At 36.9% G+C, this 18,257-nt stretch overlaps 2 protein-coding genes across 2 annotated transcripts; one reads left to right on the top strand and one right to left on the bottom strand.

The window, feature by feature from the left end:
* Positions 1-887: 887 nt before the first annotated feature.
* On the top strand, positions 888-10,817 carry ggcx (gamma-glutamyl carboxylase). Its single transcript, XM_015387304.1, has 15 exons — positions 888-1,083; positions 1,318-1,518; positions 1,612-1,770; positions 4,033-4,198; positions 4,287-4,365; positions 4,465-4,571; positions 6,223-6,386; positions 6,481-6,785; positions 7,076-7,207; positions 7,506-7,657; positions 7,735-7,904; positions 7,990-8,120; positions 8,898-9,045; positions 9,241-9,445; positions 10,243-10,817. The coding sequence occupies exons 1-15, from the start codon at positions 1,059-1,061 to the stop codon at positions 10,400-10,402; spliced, it is 2,304 nt and encodes a 767-aa protein (XP_015242790.1). The 5' UTR covers positions 888-1,058; the 3' UTR covers positions 10,403-10,817.
* Positions 10,818-11,275: 458 nt separating this feature from the next.
* snx24 (sorting nexin 24) lies at positions 11,276-17,751 on the bottom strand. The gene is made up of 7 exons (XM_015387305.1): positions 17,559-17,751; positions 15,409-15,492; positions 14,367-14,471; positions 14,139-14,233; positions 13,979-14,008; positions 13,775-13,839; positions 11,276-13,026 (listed from the first exon to the last, which is right to left on the bottom strand). The coding sequence occupies exons 1-7, from the start codon at positions 17,625-17,627 to the stop codon at positions 12,956-12,958; spliced, it is 519 nt and encodes a 172-aa protein (XP_015242791.1). The 5' UTR covers positions 17,628-17,751; the 3' UTR covers positions 11,276-12,955.
* Between the last annotated feature and the right edge of the window lie 506 nt (positions 17,752-18,257).

An 18,257-nucleotide genomic window follows, 5' to 3' on the forward strand; every position in this document is an offset into this window, starting at 1 on the left:
GTGCGTTAGTTTGACAGGAAAAAATGTTACAAAAATGTTATAGAGTAAACTTAAGAAATTAAGTTGTACTTAGAAAAAAGAAACATAAGAAATAATTCAAAATAAATTCAAGACCAGTCTTAAGAATTTCATTCTCAACTCTTTATTGAAGTGTATTTACATATCTTTCTTTTCTTTGTAATCGAATGGGATCAGCGGTTATAATTTAATGTTCTCTGAAATACAGTTGAAGGAAAACCAAAATGTTTCTCAGTTATCCATGGGGGTGTTACCACTTTTTTATTTTATTTTTTTATTGAAAAATAAAGAATATCAATGACAATCTCAACAATACGTCAATAATATAATGAACATTACAAGAAACAAATAAGATCACAACTCCTATTAACTCCAATAAAAACTAGAGGCTAGAACAAGGAAGAGAAAAAAAAAAACTAAAATAAATTATTAAAAAGAGGGGACTAACTGAAATTCTTCCAATAAATCAGACAATTTATTTGCTTTAAGGTTCTGCTTCTTTTTCAGACATCGGTTAAAGGAGGAAAGTTTCCTTTTGAGAGCAGAGAATGAGAGGGAGCATTATGCATAACGACATTTATGGATATAATATTTGGTTATAATCATCAAAGTATTAACTAAGAATTCCACCTTTTTTATTAATATATAAACCAAACTGAATTATTTGTAAGGAATCTGCTTGAATAGGCTTCTCGATATATTATTTAATTAGGTTTTATTTACGGAAATACTTTAAAAGAAGGAACACGGATATGACGTAAAAGGGGGTGGGTTTAACAAAGAAATCAGCCAATGAACAGCAGGGATCTCTTTCACAACATTCCAATCCCTCCCGCTCCACAACACCCCCTCCTTCTCCTCCCTATTCCTCCTCTGTGTGTGGAGGAGGGGGGGACCGTGACACGTAAACTTTGTCCGCCACATTCTGTCAGGACAGATCACCCCCACCTGGACAAGGAGAGCAGAGAAAGACCAATTCCCTGTCCCTAATCTGAATCAACCAGAATCTGTAGAAAAAAAATCAAAAAACAAAACAAAACATGGAGGCGAGAGACGCTTCAGCAGGTGAGGTTGCTGTTAGCACAGGCAGTCAGTCATAGACAGCGGTTTGTTATTGTTTTTTTAAAATCTAATTACTAGTTAAAGCAACACTTAAAGCCACGATCTCAACCACAGCTTTGTTTTGTGTAACTATAATCCAAAACATGAACTGGCAGGTTGTTATTGAGAGTGGGTCCATTCAGATCTGGTTTAGATTTGTCTATTTAAGGTCATTTTTCGTTTTTATTCTCCTTATAGGTGCTTATGTTGGCACTGAGAGTGTCAAACAATCTGCCAAGAAGGATGCAGCTCCAAAAGCAGAGAAAACTCAGACTAAAAGCAGGATGGAGGAGTTATTTGGGTTCAAAAGGGAGGACCTGAGCTCCTGGCAGAACCTGGTGGCCCTCCTGAACCGACCCACTGATCCTGCATCGCTGGGCATCTTTCGCTGCTTGTTTGGTGATTCAATCAAAGCTCTCAGTTTCTTAAGTACAAGTTTGGTATAAAGAAGATCCTAATTCAAACCTGTGTTTTGTTTCCTTTTTCCCGCAGGTCTGCTAATGGCAATAGATATCACACAGGAGCGAGGCCTCAGCCACCTGGACTACAAATACCTGGATGGGGCCCCTGTGTGCCGCTTTCCTCTCTTCAATTTCTTAGAGCCCCTTCCGCTTGATTGGATGTACCTGGTGTATTTGGTGATGTTCCTCGGTGGGTATATTATCTGTTAGGAGGAGCTCATCTAAAGTCTGATATGAGGCTGTGTATTTTAATGGAAGCTGTCTGAAAACACAGACATATACATTAATAAACAGATTAGATACTCAGCCGGAGGACATGACTGCTATTTTAAGCAGGTCTGTCTGTTACGTACCTGGTCGCCTCCCTCGGGAGGTTTTCCAGGCATGTCTTATTGGGATGAGGCCTTGTAGAAGGCCAAGGACTTGCTGGAGAGACTTTGTCTCTGAGCTGGCCTGGTGTTGCCTTGGGATCCCCCCGAAGCACCTGGAGGAGGTGTGTGTTGATAGGGAAGTCTGTGCATCTCTGTTTAGACTGCTGCCTCTGCGACCTGGCTGCATAAAGCGAAAGAAGATGGATGGATGGATGGATGGATGTTACAGTTGATCATGTTCTTGCATCTGGGTGAAAGATTTACTCAAGATAAAGTAGCACTACTTCGAAAAAATTTCTGCTCTGTAAAAGTAAAAAGTAGCCGTCCATTAAATTACTCAAGTAAGAGTAAAAAAGTGCTTTAAGTTTCTTTTAAGTTTCTGTTTAAAATGATGGTAATTAGACAGACCATAAAACATATATGTGCAAATTCCTTTTGTTTTAAATAGTAAAACAAAATAATGAACAAAATTATAAAAAACTAAATAACAATAAAAAAAAAAATCAGTGAGAAGAAGCATGTCTCAAAATAGATTTTTTTGGCATATGAAATAAGAAACCATTTCATATGTAAAAGTATATAAAGTAAGCATGACAGAACATGGCAAACTGCTTCCACTGACGATATATACTTATTTATTGTATATTACCTTGAACTTCATGTCCTAGATGTCTCAGCAGAGAGAAGTAACATAAAAGAAATAATCATTTTCATGAAACTAAAATATGTAGTGGAGGATGTTCTTTTTCCAGATGGATCATTAAAATAAGTGGTCCTCGTAACTGTCAATCATTGTGGTGATAGGTTTACGTAAGGCCGTCCTACGTGCTCATCTCCATTTTCACTTACTGTGGTGAGTCTGACATAGTGGAAAAATTGCAAATCTTCTTTTGGAAAGTCAGCTTGTATGAGTGACGCAAACATCACCTTTAAACAGAGCGTGCACAAGCAGAAATGGGCTCGTTCACGCTCTCGCACGTGTTTAATAGGTGTTCCCTCTCGGTAGCGGGTATAGGGTTGTGCATGTGCATTTTTTTTTAAAGTGAAGAGGACGGGTCTTTTCAAAAATTTGTCAAAATCCTCCACTATACCTTTGAACAGTCTTGCTATTTCTGACACATTTGAGGTTACAATATGCATGATAATTTTTAAGTAAGATGACTTACATTGGTAGCAATACTGTTTCTGATGATATTACTTAATGAAAAGTAAAAAGCTACTCTCAAAAATATATTTCTATAAAACATTTTAGTCAAGTTAATGTAACTTAGTAAATCGAGCTAGATACTACCCACCTCTGCTCCTCTTTCAATTATTACTTTAGTTTCTTGATGGTCGGCACCATTTGGTTGAGGCCAGCTGTTTCTCCACGGCAGTCTTTGATCGCTTTCAGAATTCAGGAAAAAAAGATACTTTTTTTTTCAGCTGTTCTGTTTTAGATTTTCTGCTTTGACATCACTGACCTGTCAGTAATAAAGCCTGCACACAGTCTTTGACAGACATTTGCCCCAAGAATACTTAAATACACACAGGAGTCGAAGTTCAGCCAAATAACTGCAGGGTGGCCTGTTGGCAGCAAAATAAGCCTAGATCATCACCGCTACTATGCCTTTGTTTGTATTTACATTTTTCCAAAGTTTTTGTGTTTCATAAAGATGCAGCTCAGCAAAACAAATCACTAATCAGACCTTCTTTTAAAAAAGAATAGTTTCTTACTTAAAACCCCGTAATACTTCTCTGGCCATTACATGATTTGCTTTTTGGGTGATTTTCCTTAAATATTGACTCCTGTTTATAACACCAGTTTTAAATCATTTTACTATTAAATTATGGTAATTAACATACTTGTTTATAAAAGGCCTTTTGTCACTTTGTAGATCGATAAGCAGCAACAATTTCTGATGCCTTTCCATGCTTTTCGGTTTTCCTGAAGATTCTCAACTGTGCTCTAAACTGGTTTTATAGAAACGGTCACACTACAGTTTAAAGGAACTTCCTAAATCCATCATGATTTTGTCCCTCTTTAAAAGTAGACGGCTGCTCAGATTAACTAAAGCAGTGTGTTTATTTTTTAATCCAAGGTGCACTGGGCATCATGCTGGGTTGTTTCTACCGCCTCTCGTGTCTCATGTTCATCTCGACGTACTGGTACATCTTTTTCCTGGATAAAACGGCGTGGAACAACCACTCGTACCTTTACGGTCTCATCGGGTTTCAGCTCACGCTCATGGACGCCAACAGATACTGGTGAGTTGAAGCCTTTTTAGTCTGCTTTTGACAGCGACGTCACATTTTTTTTTTTTCAAACACTGTTTGTGGATGTGTGTTTTTTCAGGTCTGTGGACGGATTACGCAAACCTTCCATAAGAAACGCTCATGTTCCTCTCTGGAATTACACCATGCTGAGGACGCAGGTTTGCTTCAGTTATCATCAGCTTATCTTTATATGTGAAGTACTCATAAATGCATTTCAAAAATGTGAAATAATAATGTTTGTTTTTTTATTTTCAAAGATCTTTATCGTATATTTCATTGCTGGGATTAAAAAACTGGACGCAGACTGGGTGGAGGGATATTCCATGTCATATCTGGCACACCACTGGCTCTTTGATCCTTTCAAGTATGTTTTCTTCTGTTCTTCTGTTATCTTGTTACAGCCTATTTTTTTTCTTTTCTTTTGGGCTGTATTGGTCAAACCGACACAAAATATGACATAATTAAACTTTTTAGGCTGCAGGAAAAAAACATCTATGGCAAAAAGCTGTGAAACATGGTGGTGGCAGCATGATGCTTGAAAAATGCTTCTCTTCAGGAGGAACAGGGAATGTATAAAAATAATCTAGTACAAGCTGCAAAGCACATGAAACTATGTAAGATTCAACTTCAAGCAGGAAAAAAACTTTAAAAATACAGCCAGATGGCAAATGGTTTGGATCAAAGCGCGTTGGAATCGATATCCCAACACACAGACCTAAATCGAATCAGTAATCGGCTGCATAACCTGGGAATTTCTTGTGTGAGAAACAACCCAGTCTGATTGAGTTTGAGTTATTTTACAAAAAAAAAAGGTTAAATATTTCTAGCGTTGGTACAAATATATACTATCAGGGATGTACTGATCTGATATTAATAACGGATATTTTCCCACTATTAGCCAAAAAAATAATAGTGGATTTTATCCACTAGCATCTAAAATCTCCAACATTTTCATGCCTTTCCAAGCCGTTTCTAACATTCTACTGTATAAAATAAGCAATAAAAGCTGGTATGATTCATACTAATATCGTATCGGGTCATTATCTATATCGGTCAATTCCTAAAGCTACTACTTTCTTAATACTTTGCTGGTATAAGTGCAGCAAAAGCTGAATCTTCCTGTTAAAGAGATTTTTTTTCCCCTCTGTCACTACATGCATGCTGGGTATGAGGAAATGCTGCAGAATAAACGACAGAATGCAAGCAAATGCCTGCTATCTAGGTGGAGTGAATCCTGCAAAGTTAATAAACTGCTTTGACTTAAAAGGTGGTTTTCCTGACTTATAGGGAAAGGAGTTAGAAAAACTATTTAGATTTTTACAAACCCTGTATTACTTTATTTACGGTTAATTATGAGAAAATGTAAAAAGAAAGAAAAATTCCAAGAGGTATAAATTGCTTTTGCAAGGCACCCTATTTCTATGTAGGGGTGACAAAATCAGATAAATCGATTATTAAAATGAGCTAATCAAAGAATAATAAACTGGAATAGATGGACAAAACCTGCTGTTTGCTGTAATGTATTCAAAACTGTGCAAAAAACAACAACAATATTTTACATTAAATTCACATTTCATTGAAATAACATTATGCTTTTTTGTGAAAGAATGTCTTAAAACCCAGAAAGCAATATGCCAGCGTCACTTTATGGATGTTTTTTTTTGTCCTGACCTGATGTCAACTCAACAAGAAAAAAGCTTTAACTTAAATTTGTAGCTGCAAGTGCATCCTTTGCTAAAAATGTAAAGACATGCTATTTCTGGTGTGTTTTAAGCAGTAATATGTTGATTTTGTTTCAGAACAAATAAGTAGATTATTTGATTACTTTCAATTTCTTATTTATGTATCTCTATTGTTTATAAACTAAACATTAGTAGTTAAGACGTATCAGCAGAATAGCCCAATTTTTTTATTACTCTATTAATCATCCCAATATCTGACAGAACAATTGATTTCTAAAATAATCTGTACCTGCAGCCCTGTAGCTGATCCTTAATCATGTTTTTGTTTTGCAGAGTGATTCTTCCTGTGGAGTTGGTGAGTCTGCTGGTGGTGCACGGAGGTGGTCTTGTCCTCGATCTAACCGCTGGATATTTGCTGTTTTTTGACACCACGCGACCATTTGCAGTTTTTTTCGTGTCCTACTTCCACTGCATGAACTCTCAGCTGTTCAGTATCGGTCAGTGAGCTTCTATCACGGCTTTTAATTACCAGGACAGCTCTAAAACCTTTGTTTTAGCTCACAGTTTTGTACATTTTTAAAACCCCTTCAGGAATGTTTTCCTACACGATGTTGGCAACCAGTCCTCTCTTCTGCTACCCTGACTGGCCCAGGAGGTTCTTCGCCCGCTTCCCATCTTTCCTCAGCGAAATGTTGCCGCTCACCTCGGCGGAGATTCAGCCCAGTGCCTCCTGCTTTTACCCTGAAACCAGCAGCAGCAGCACCAGCGACCGCCGGGAGACACAAAATCCTGCAAAACCTTCCAAACTGAGATTGAAGCACAAGCTGGGAGCACTTTTTACCATTCTTTACATAGCCGAGCAGTTTTTCATGCCTTATTCACACTTCATCACCAAGGTGTGTCTTCAATGTCTTTAATGTTTCCATTTCTTTGGGGTGCAGATAGATAGCTCCCCCCTCTGCTATAATCCTTTGAAGCTCCTCCAGAGTTGACCTAGTTGCTTAATCAGTCAACAGTCATTGTTTCACCATCAACAGCACTTTGAAATCTTTAAACTGGACCCTTATCATATCTTATTCATCACTGATAAACTAAAAACATGGATGTTTTCTGCACTGCATGTGATGTAAGGTATAAACATGGGAATGGGATTTTAAATGTTTCCCTTTTTTTTTGTTTTGTTCAGGGTTACAATAACTGGACCAACGGTTTGTATGGCTACTCCTGGGACATGATGGTCCACTCCCGCAGCCATCAGCATGTGAAGATCACCTATAAAGATGGGAAAACGGGGGAAATCGGATACCTGAACCCAGGGGTGAGAAGACTTGAAAATGCTGGCAAAGTGAAAATATATGGGGGATGAAAATGCTTGTCATTGTAAATAGTTTTTATCCATCAACTGGCTCCAGATTTGATTTGTTCTGGTCAAAATATGAAATATTGGAGGGGTTTTTTCCCTCCATTATTCAATATATTCTCCAAATCTAGTAACATCCGCTGCCTGTAACCTGAGTATTATATTCAGGTGTGCCTCAGCTGCAGGGTACAGACCTTTTAGGACTTGACTGTGAGAGCCCTGGTCTTATGTAGCTCTCATTCCTGCCTGCGTCCAGGTTTTCACTCAGAGCCGTCGCTGGAAAGATCACGGAGACATGCTGAAGCAGTATGCTACCTGTCTCAGCGGACTGCTGCCAAACTACAACATCTCTGATCCTGAAATCTACTTCGATATCTGGGTTTCCATCAATGAACGCTTCCAGCAAAGGTAGGAGAGCATCAGTAACACAGAAGCTGGATTACCGTAGGTGGACTTTAAATTTAACCAGTTTTTCCTTCTTGAAGGATATTTGATCCTCGCGTTGACATTGTAAAAGCAGAATGGTCGCCTTTTAAACCAAACCCATGGCTGATGCCCCTGCTGGTGGACCTCTCACCTTGGAGGACTAAGTTCCAGGAGATAGAGGGCAGTTTGGACAATCAGACTGAGATTGTCTTTATTGCTGATTTCCCAGGTTGAGTTTCTCTCTCTTTTAGTCTAAATTATTTTGTAAAGCAGCAACATTTATTTCTTTTAACTCCCAGCTTGTTTACTCGCAGGTCTCCACTTGGAGAACTTTGTTAGTGAAGACCTGGGGAACACCAGCATCCATGTGCTGCAGGGACAGGTGAATGTGGAGATAGTGGAAGAAAAGAAGAACCACACTCTGCAGCCAGGAGAACAGATACAGGTACGGTGAGCTTTATTTTTTATTTCATTTTCGTTAAATCAAAAATAAAACGTTTTTCTGTTCTAACATCTTAAAACTTTTTCAAATAAACCAAAAACTATTTACTATTGACCAGAAATACTGTATATAATAAAAGTAAACACACTCATCTGATATTCAGGCTAAAATCAATTTAGCCTCTGATGACCAATTTAAACTATTCCGTTTACTTGGAGATCTTAATGTTTTTTTTTTTTTGGCAAATGCATGAAACATCTTTACAGAATTTAATATGTAGTTTACATTTTCCATTTTTTTTAACCAATTGTGCTGATGCATAAATACAAACAGAGACAATTTGAGAAACAAGACCACTGTACACATAAAGAAAAAAAAGGGCAATCAACAGAAATAGAAAGGAAGTCCTCCCCTTTTTCTGTTTTCTGTCCATTACATTTTTTCTTTTTTTCCTTTATTCTCTTTTTTCCTCTCTTCCCTCCCAAGAAATAAAAAAAACCCTGATATCAATTAATAATAACTTAAAAAAATTAAAGTATCCTTTATTGCTTTCCATTCACAAACAAATTTTAAACTACAGTGATCCCCTTAGAAAAAAACTGGAACAAAAAAAGTCTTAAAACTGACAATATAAAGTAAAAGTTAAAAAAATAATATTTAATATTGTATGCTTTTTCTAATCCAAAATTGTTTAAAATGGTCAATTTGAAAGAGTAATCTACAAAGTAATTATTAGTAGTAGTTTGACTTACCTAAACTTAGGTATGTTGATGTGTGCAGGTTCCTGCTGGTGCTTATCATAAAGTTTACACCGTGTCTGAGAGCCCGTCTTGCTACATGTACGTCTACGTCAACACCACAGAAGCAGCACTGCTGCAGAACTTCACCAAACTGGAGGAGATCCAGGAGCGCATTCGCAATGGAACAGGTGATACAAAACAAGGGATGCTATAAATCCATGTAATTAGTTTCACTAAAACACACCAAGTTTTTTTGAAAAAAAGCTCTAATAACCTTTTTTTTTAATGCTCATATCCCATCTGCTGAGGTTCCTTGTGTTTCTGGTTCCTCCTCCATGCAAACATGAAAAGGGATATGTTAATAATTGAGTCTGTCTGTCCAGAAACGGAGCCTCTTCCTCCTGAGCTGCTGCCTCTTAAGGCTGCAGATGATGACCAAGAGGCGGAGGTCAACGCCACGGACCCCGTGGTGCAGCTGTTCCTGAAGAGGCAGCGTCGCATGAAGGAGGTTAAGAAACGCAGGGAAGCGGGTGTGCTGGAGCGACTGAATCGCTTCGCTGTTAAAAAGTACTACGCCATACGCAGGGGGTGAGTGCTGACGGAAACATTTCATGTTACACGCATCCTACTGAGCCCAGGAAAATAAACAAGAGTTGAATTTTGATATAGGACATTTAAAGTCTGGGTAAGAATTAAAAATTATAATGAAAATATATTATTTCAGCTTTTATTAAAGTGTAAAAATCGAACTTTTTACAAGAAATTGGATGAATAAACAAATTTTTCAACTGTGATTCATTTTGATATCGATATTTTTTTCTAACAATGTTCGATGTCCCACTGAGTGCTGAACTATATCAGTAAATCTTTCATCTATGACAGATCTTTTCAGTTTACCCAATATTTTGGGTTCATATTAAACAACTGACTTAAGGAAACTTTTATCCCACCAAAAATAAAAAAAGAGATTTGGTTTGACTACAAGGAAGAGGAGCTAATTAAACAGTTAAAGCACCAACCAAACCAGCTCAAGCTTGTGTTATCTGTAGACTACTACATGAGAAAACCAAGATTTTCTTTTTTTACTTTCTTGATATTTCTGAACAGTGAAGGATAACCTGAACAAAAATCTTTTAAATCCTAAGAAACTAATCATCTTTAAAAGAAAAAAGAAAAAAAAAGCTGAGTGGAGACAAGCGGAGAAGAAGGAAACCTAAAGATAATGATCAGATAATGACTTTTTTTTTTTTACATTTTCAGATAGTTTTATATTTATTGCAACAAAGCAACCTTGACAACTTGAGATTAGCTCAATTTCATAACTAATAACTAGAGCAATGCTTACCCAGAGTCAAAGCTCCTAACAATGTTCCTTTCTCTGGTAGATTCCTGATGACATCCATTGCGATGAGAAACCTGATGTTTGGTCTCCCTCCTGTGGAGCAGCTGAGGAGAGAAGTTGCCTTTGCCAACATGAAGGAACCGGAAGCAGAGGCCAACACAGATGAGACGCTCAAACAGGAAATTGGTCATGCAGAACTTTGAGGAGTTAAAAATGATAAATGAAGTCCAGGTGCTGAATCAGACATTCCTACAGATGTTACTGCTAGACTGTTACTCAACGGGGTCCTCGCTGCCCAGGCTATGGAAGTACTCCAACATCACTGATTTTCAACTGAATTTTTTTGCTCTTGTATTTGGGTTTCATAAAGAAAACACGATGCAGAAAAACCTAAATCCTGTATGTTTCTGTTCACACAAGATGCCATCACTTCTATAAGGGCTGTATTATTTTGGAAGAGGTACTTCTAAACAAGCCAGACTATAAATGCTGCTTCCTTGCATGAGGCTGAATGAGTTTTTTTAAATTTTATTCTGATTAATTTTTTTTTTACCAAAATGGGAGAAAAACATTTGATGTCAAATGTAAAAATAACTGTAATTTAAACAAAACTATAATTGTTTATTTAATAAAGTCAGCTCTGACAAAAATAGTAGAAATCATTTATTAGTGTATGTTACAAAGCATTTGTTAGTGTGCGACGACAACAGCATTCATTGTAGTTTGACATTATGACAAAGACATGATACAGACCATACATACATAAAAGTCTTCATCAATCCTAAGAGGAGAAATTTATTTTATTATTATTACTTCATTTCGATGTTTAAAATAAGACCTTTCAATGTGGAGAAATACACATCCAGTCAAGAAAAAAAAAAAGACATCCATCTTCTGTCAAGAGTCGGTTGTTTCACAGATTTCTACGACTTGCACAGAAACATAAGGAGTAGCTGTCTTCCCTTATATTGCACAACATGTTACTGGCTCCAACATTTCCATTTAAAAAGCACCCTTTGCATCTCGTCAATAAGAGCTTCACAACTAACCTATTAAGTGTACATTCCCTTTTTTAATGAAACTTGCATGGAGTTAGTGCTAGATACATGATTTTAGAGAAACAAAGAAAAATTATTCAGATTTGTGAAAAAATGCAAAAAAAAAGAAGGAAATATCCTGTAGTACATAAGCAGCTTCACAGTAAAAGCTCCAAAACTGTTTTGCATAGATGACAAAAAGTAAAGACGTAACCATGAGTATCTTTAGGCTGCCCATGTTGCTTTCTTGTTATAATAAATAAGTTCTGCTTTAGTTTTTGGGATAAATTATGTTAAGTTTGTTGCACTGATTACAATGCTAACTGTAGGAGAGTTTAATTTAACATTTCATCTAATCTAAAGTGATTTCAGGATATCAAAGTTTAACCAATCCTAAACGCCAGCCTGAGAAACCAAAGGTAAAAAAAAATTCAAAAATTACTATGCTTGAAGAAAAATGTCCAAGAAAAAATATTTTGTGGACATTTACTAAGTGAGGAAATTCCCCAAATTAAAAACCTAATGCAACCAAAGCTTAACATTCATCGGAATATGCAGATGTTTTGAAATAGTTTCTAACTTCTTGTTAGACTTTGGTAAGAATACAAGACATTAAAGAGGGTCATTTCTTCTAGCTGGTCTTCAAAATGGGAAGAAAACCCAGGATTAGTCCCTTTTTAATTTAAGCAGATGTGCTGGCAACAATAAAAAGTATTCAGCTAAACGTACCCACTTGAACATCTGGAGCTCACGTTAAAAGGTTTAGAACAACTTTTTAGAGAATAGTAGCATGTTGGGATTATTGTTAAGTCCCTTTAAAACCAGTTATTCTATTTTTAGACATTTTCCCCAGGGTTGCAAATATAAATAAAGGAGTGTTATGGGTCAGTCTCCTTACAAAGAACTGAGTCCTAATTTGTTTATTTCAAACAGCCGGTATGATGACTGTTACTATTTGAAGGTGACTTTAATGGAACTCTGATAGCGCCACATAATTAAAGTTGTTGTAGGTTAGTTTCAAACTATCTGCTAATTTAAAAACCACAAACTTATGACAGGTTAGAACTGAGCAGCTAATTCAGCATCTGAGAGGAAATGTAGCACATTTAAAACTATTGGGGAAAATAAATTATCACTGTAGAATCCACACTAAATGATTTGCACCACAATGTAGTGAGTCACATTATTTGAGCTGCTTTCCCTCATCTAAATCCTTCATGATTAATAAAAAAAAAACAATGCATTCAAAGGGATGTAACTATACAGGCCCTCTGTTCAATCTTTTGTCCAGTGGGATATGAAAACTTTCTCAAATTCTATTTCTCCAAGTGGATAATCCTCACAATTATACTTTGTTTTTCTGCTAAAAGCATAAATTCTCTGGTTATTTGTAACATTTTGAATCTAAAACCGCTAAAAAATGTGATCTTTTTCCAAATGACATCCCTTCCATATTTAAGTTGAGTTTTAAAGTGAAAGTTTGATTGACTAACGAGCAAAACTTACATTAGTGTCTATTGTGGAAAATGTAGAGAGTTATCCAACGGCTAGCTATCCCTTTCAGTTAAAAAACAGAACAAATTGTTGTTTTTTGTTGTAAGAGTAAGGAGAAAAGAAGGCTCAGATTGTTCTCTGATATGTTCTTCCTGGTGCACACCAAAGCTGGTGAGAAGGTTGGATTTCATGGCGGCGGCGGCGGGTCTTCAGTTCTCATTAGCTCTACCTCGGCTGAAGATCGGGGTAGAAAACTCCGTGCACCACGCCTTCAATCACAACGTTGGAAAAGGTATCTGAAAACCAAAGAAGTTGCAAGTAAAAAAAAAGCACATATAATTTCACACTTTGCTTTTCCTTAAATGTAATTTAACTCATTTCAATGTGCAGAGCTGTGAAAGAGTATTTAACCCCCTAAATATTTAAACTGGTTTGCCTTTTTCTCACACTACAATGTTTCAGACAGAAAAAAAAAAACTTTATGGCAAAGATGAGTAAATATAAATTTAAGTTTTCACATGTTGATTCTTTTTATTATTAAGGGAAATAAGCATTGATTTTTTTTTAATTGCAGTTGTGATAATATTAAGTCCTTTACGTCTTCATAAATGTATTTCATTCAGATTTTTAGCTCTAAATTGTAAAATTTGGCAAAAACCTGGCATATGTTGGATAGGTTATGAGAACGCTGATGCACGCTGGCACACGTCGACATACGGCAAATACGTCGTATGGTCCATAAGTAAAAGGTAAGTTATCTGACTAAACTAACAAGGTGTGACACGAGCTTAACACTGGAGGATTTCTTAAAATTGAAATCACAACATCATTTAGATATAAACACAGACTTTCCAAACCCTGTGCTCAATAGCCACAACTACTGTTTGAGTCTATGAGGTGCGATCGCAGTAACTTGAGCATTCGTAATTTAATAAATACTTATGTTGTTATGATTTATACCATTTAACTGTAAAGGAAAATTAAAAGTAGAGCAAAAGCTATTTTTTTTTCTCTCCAAACAATGGAGTCATTATGTTTGCGCACCATGTGCAGAGGGCAGCAGGTATGGATCTCTGAGATACACCATGACTGGCTGATGAGACAGTTTGCTGAAAAAGAGACAGAAAAGGAGAAGTGAGAGGGTGAAGTTCAGAAGTAGATCAAACACAGTCTCATGCACTAACAGGTTAAAGTGCAACACAAGCGCATGACCTGCTGGTTTATACAAAGAACTCCAAAATGACTCACCTTGATTCCATTGATTCTGTGTCAAAAGAGCTAAAAGGAAGAAAGGAAAAGTCAGACAACAAAGTCTCTCAAATCTGGGAACAAAACTCTCCCACTAACAAACGCCACCACAAATTGCTCTCTATTTTTAATCTAAAGCCGGCCTGCAGTTCCAACTCACCCGCAGCTTTCCGTTTTTGGCACTGAAGGAAAATGGCGGATGTTGAGGAAATCCAGGAATATCTTTGGGAGGACCTCATTTTCCATAATTACAGTCTGAGGAACAAAAACAAAAGGAGATTTCGGTGAGTGCGCCACACAGGGAAGCTGAGGCACATTGCTCGGAGTTGGCAATGCCAGCTGGGGACAGAGTTTCTGCTTGACAAAAGGACACAGAATGTGGACCAACCTGCAGATAGAGCTCCAGGCCTTGCCTCCTCTGCTCCAGAACTTTGGGGACCCAGTTTCTGACATGCTTCGAAGGGATTTCAGGAGGTTTTATGCTTTTTTTCAGCTGAAAAGGTTTTTAAGAATAAAAAGTTAAAAAATATATATATTTTTTAATAAAGAACATATATACAGTGTTACACAAATATTCAAAGTGTAATTTATTAGCTTAGCACAAAACCTAAACAAATGCAGTTAGTGAAAAAGTCTTAAACCATCATAAATGTTCATGTTATCCTAATGTTTTTAAAGCGGTCTTAAAAAATAATTACTCAGACTTTCCTGCATTACTTTTATACTTTAAGTAGTTTTTAAAATGCTACTTTTAAACCTTTCCTGGAGTTAAAAGCTTAAGTTGATAAGTTGATACTTCTACTTGAGTGCGAAATATCAATGCTTTTGACACCTCTGGGTAAAGAAACCTTTATTACTTCAAATCAACCTCATCAAATATTTCCTTTGAACAGCGACATGAACTTTCCTCAGAGGTCTATATTCATCAGTGAATTGAATACAAAAAAAATTACTTAAATTTAACTTTTAACAATCAGTATAATCTAAAAATGTGTGCGTTATTAAATAGTGCGCAGAGAGGATGTTAAAAGGAGGAGGATGTTGTAGGTATATTTGCATATATAATAGCATAGATTATATTTGAAACAGGAATTCAGTGAGTTTTCTCTTCTTTTTTATTTTTTAAAAGCATAATAAGAAACACTAGTGATTAGACATCATTTTCATGATCAAAAATCATTTAAAAACAGGCTGTTCATTTTAAAAATGGATATGCATAAAAAACATCACCTTCAAAAAGTGTGGAAACAGACTAAACTTGATTTTGATCGTTTCAAATTACTTAGAAACTAAACTACTTTTAAACAGCAAAGTTCTATTTTTTCCAGATATAATGGTTCAATATTACAGCACTAATACCTCATGAGAAAAAACCAAACAAACCAAAAACAAAAACACACCAAATCCTTTTAGAGAACGTTATGTCTCACCATTTTGTGCAGATTGTGGAATTCACTGTAGCGTTTCTCCACACTGTGCAGTCTGCCATTCACAAGAATGTCAATTTTAAAGACCTAATAGGAAAGACAAAGAAAAAAAAAAAAAAGTGATCTCATCTTTTAGGGGGTGCACTTCATTTTGTCAGCATTTAGCTGCTTTATATAAAGGAAACATCTGTCTGCTTGGGGGGGGCTGATGTCATAATGACATTTAACATCCCTGAAAAGTACATAGATACTTCCCGATCTCAGCTGCATTGTTCCCTAAAATACTCTGTTCAAGCGTCACGGTTTAAACCACAGTGACAGCGAGCCCAGGAGGAGGTCTGAGTGACAACTGTGTTGGTTATAATAAAAAGAAAGGAAAGGCTGGATCTAAAATCAATGGGCTGCTCTGAGACTCTACCTTTGATGGAAGAAAATGTCAAGGTTCTCGACACCAAAACCAGAAAAAATTTAGTTTCTGGGCATCATAATATTATGCTCTAGATATAAATTATTTCAATCTGAATCACTCACATGAAGAGAAAAGACAGTTAGAAGAAATGTATTGAAACAATTACTTTGTTTTTGACGCTCAGACCTCGGCAGGAAACATAGCGCTTAGTTTTTAAATATATGCATGAACAGGAGTAAAGAATAGGACTGTTTCCCCCCAGGCCTGAAACTGGTGGTGGAGTGGAGATAGATGAAGTTGGTCAGTCTGTAGACTGCTGATTAGAGAGACGGTCTGCTGAGCTTTATGGGTAGATCTAGTGGATTGCGTGAGCTGGTACTAGAGCTTCACTCAGGGACCTGGAAGATGGAAGTCCAGCTTGGATAACACAGGTTGACAGAACCTGTCCATGATGAGCAAGCATGAAGCGACAGTGGAGTGGAAAAACTCCCTGTTGGGAAGAAACCTCTGGCAGAGCCATGGCGTTCTTCTGCCAGACTGGTTGAAAAGAGACGCAGGATGCAGTAAGAGTCCTGGAGTAATGAACTCTGATGAAGCTTTAGCTGCAGTGGTGGAGGAGGGGCTGGAGGTGGGTTGAAACGGTGTCATCTGAATGAAGTCACACAGCCATCCGCCGCCTGCGCACAGGAGCAGACAGTGCGTATCGGAGGCCTTTTAAGATAAACTTTGGATGCCGATTGGCTTTCGTGGAGGTGTGGTTCAAAGCTGATTGGCTGTGTCACAGGTGGATATAATAGAGCAATCAGTTTCTTCATCTGAACTTCCGTCTAGGCTCCATTTCTTCTACATGGATTAGGAAGCTTGTCTGAGTCGACAGGGAAGATAATCAGAGCTGAATATATGATAATCCTAAAAAGAAAACAGTTAGAGGCAACAGCAGACATCCCCTTTCAGCAGGTGACCAACCCTAAACATGCAGCCAGCATGTAGGGAGTGTCCAGTGGGTTAGAGCAGTGCGCTTATGCTTGGAGAAGGAAGCAAGTACAAGGTTTGATCCCCACAGCCTCCACTCTGGTACCCTTAACCCCTCACTGCTCCCCAGGCGCCATACAATGGCAGCCCACTGCTCCCCAAGGGGATGGATTCAATGCAGAGAGTTGATTTCCCACTTGTGGGACAATAAATTGATTAACACATTGTAATGATTTAGATTAAAATATAATCATATGACCAAGTTACAGAACAGAACCTTATAAACATTGTACTTCCCCTAATTATTAAATCAAGAGAGTAAAATAATGAACTTGATGAGGATCTGCAGGAGTTGCATCACTCAACACCTCTCTGTCCATAAACTGTTAGAGCTGCTGGTGTCAACATGCCACACAAAGGTCATCAACGACCCTGCTTGAAATATCTTTAAATATATAATTCTCACGTTCTCTGAGTTGCTGACATTTTAGAGAATATTTCCGTGGAAACACAACAAATGATCATCTAAAACCCAACAGGGAAAGCTGCTCTGCAGTGGCTCTTTAATTTAAACGGCCAGGCTCAAAGTCAGAGTGTTACTGAGTTACATTAAAAAAATTGACATGTTTGACATAAGGATCGATTCAGATGTGAGGATTCTATGTGTGACGCGAAAATACTAATTGTTTAAAATGTTTAGAAGCAACTCGTTTAAATGAGACTCTCTTTTCGCATTTAGACGGACAGAGACGGAGGTTTCCGTGGATCCTACCGTGAATCCTTTCTCCATAGAACTGTTCTCTGAGCGGAACGACGGGATCGACAACCGGATCGGATGCATTTCTTCCCGGGGAAAACGGTTCTGTTTAGGTTCGGTCTGATCTGACCCAGACACATAAACACATTTATCCCAAACACAGACCGCTGGCGGTTAACTCCAGTTAGTATGATAAAAATCACTGGATTTAAAAAAACTCAATCGGGTCTACGTGCTGCCCCCTGGTGGATTGGATGACATGGATTTTGACATGGATTAAAAAGAAAGACTAACGTTTTTTATGATTTTTTCCCCTAGATAAAATAGTTTATAGCTTCGTTTATTATATTCAAATAAAATTATTAAATATATATAATAAAAATGTATATATAAACTAAATAATTATTAATATATATAATAATAAATACATTCTACAATAAAAATTAAATGTATTATGCTTGTTTAAAGCATCTGTAATTATCTTCAAATATAAACAATCGTTGACATTTTATCATAAAACTTTTTTTTAGCAACATGCATTTGTGACAATAATGGTAATTATAAAATGTCTCATTTTAATGTATTTTGTTTTTAAAAAGCATTCATATATACACAATTTCCCTTTAAATAAAAACACTCCTTTAATAATAGATAGATAGATAGATAGATAGATAGATAGATAGATAGATAGATAGATAGATAGATAGATAGATA

This window comes from Cyprinodon variegatus, unplaced genomic scaffold (assembly GCF_000732505.1).
Source record: "Cyprinodon variegatus isolate N-32 unplaced genomic scaffold, C_variegatus-1.0 Scaffold390, whole genome shotgun sequence".
In the NCBI taxonomy this organism is placed as follows: domain Eukaryota; kingdom Metazoa; phylum Chordata; class Actinopteri; order Cyprinodontiformes; family Cyprinodontidae; genus Cyprinodon; species Cyprinodon variegatus.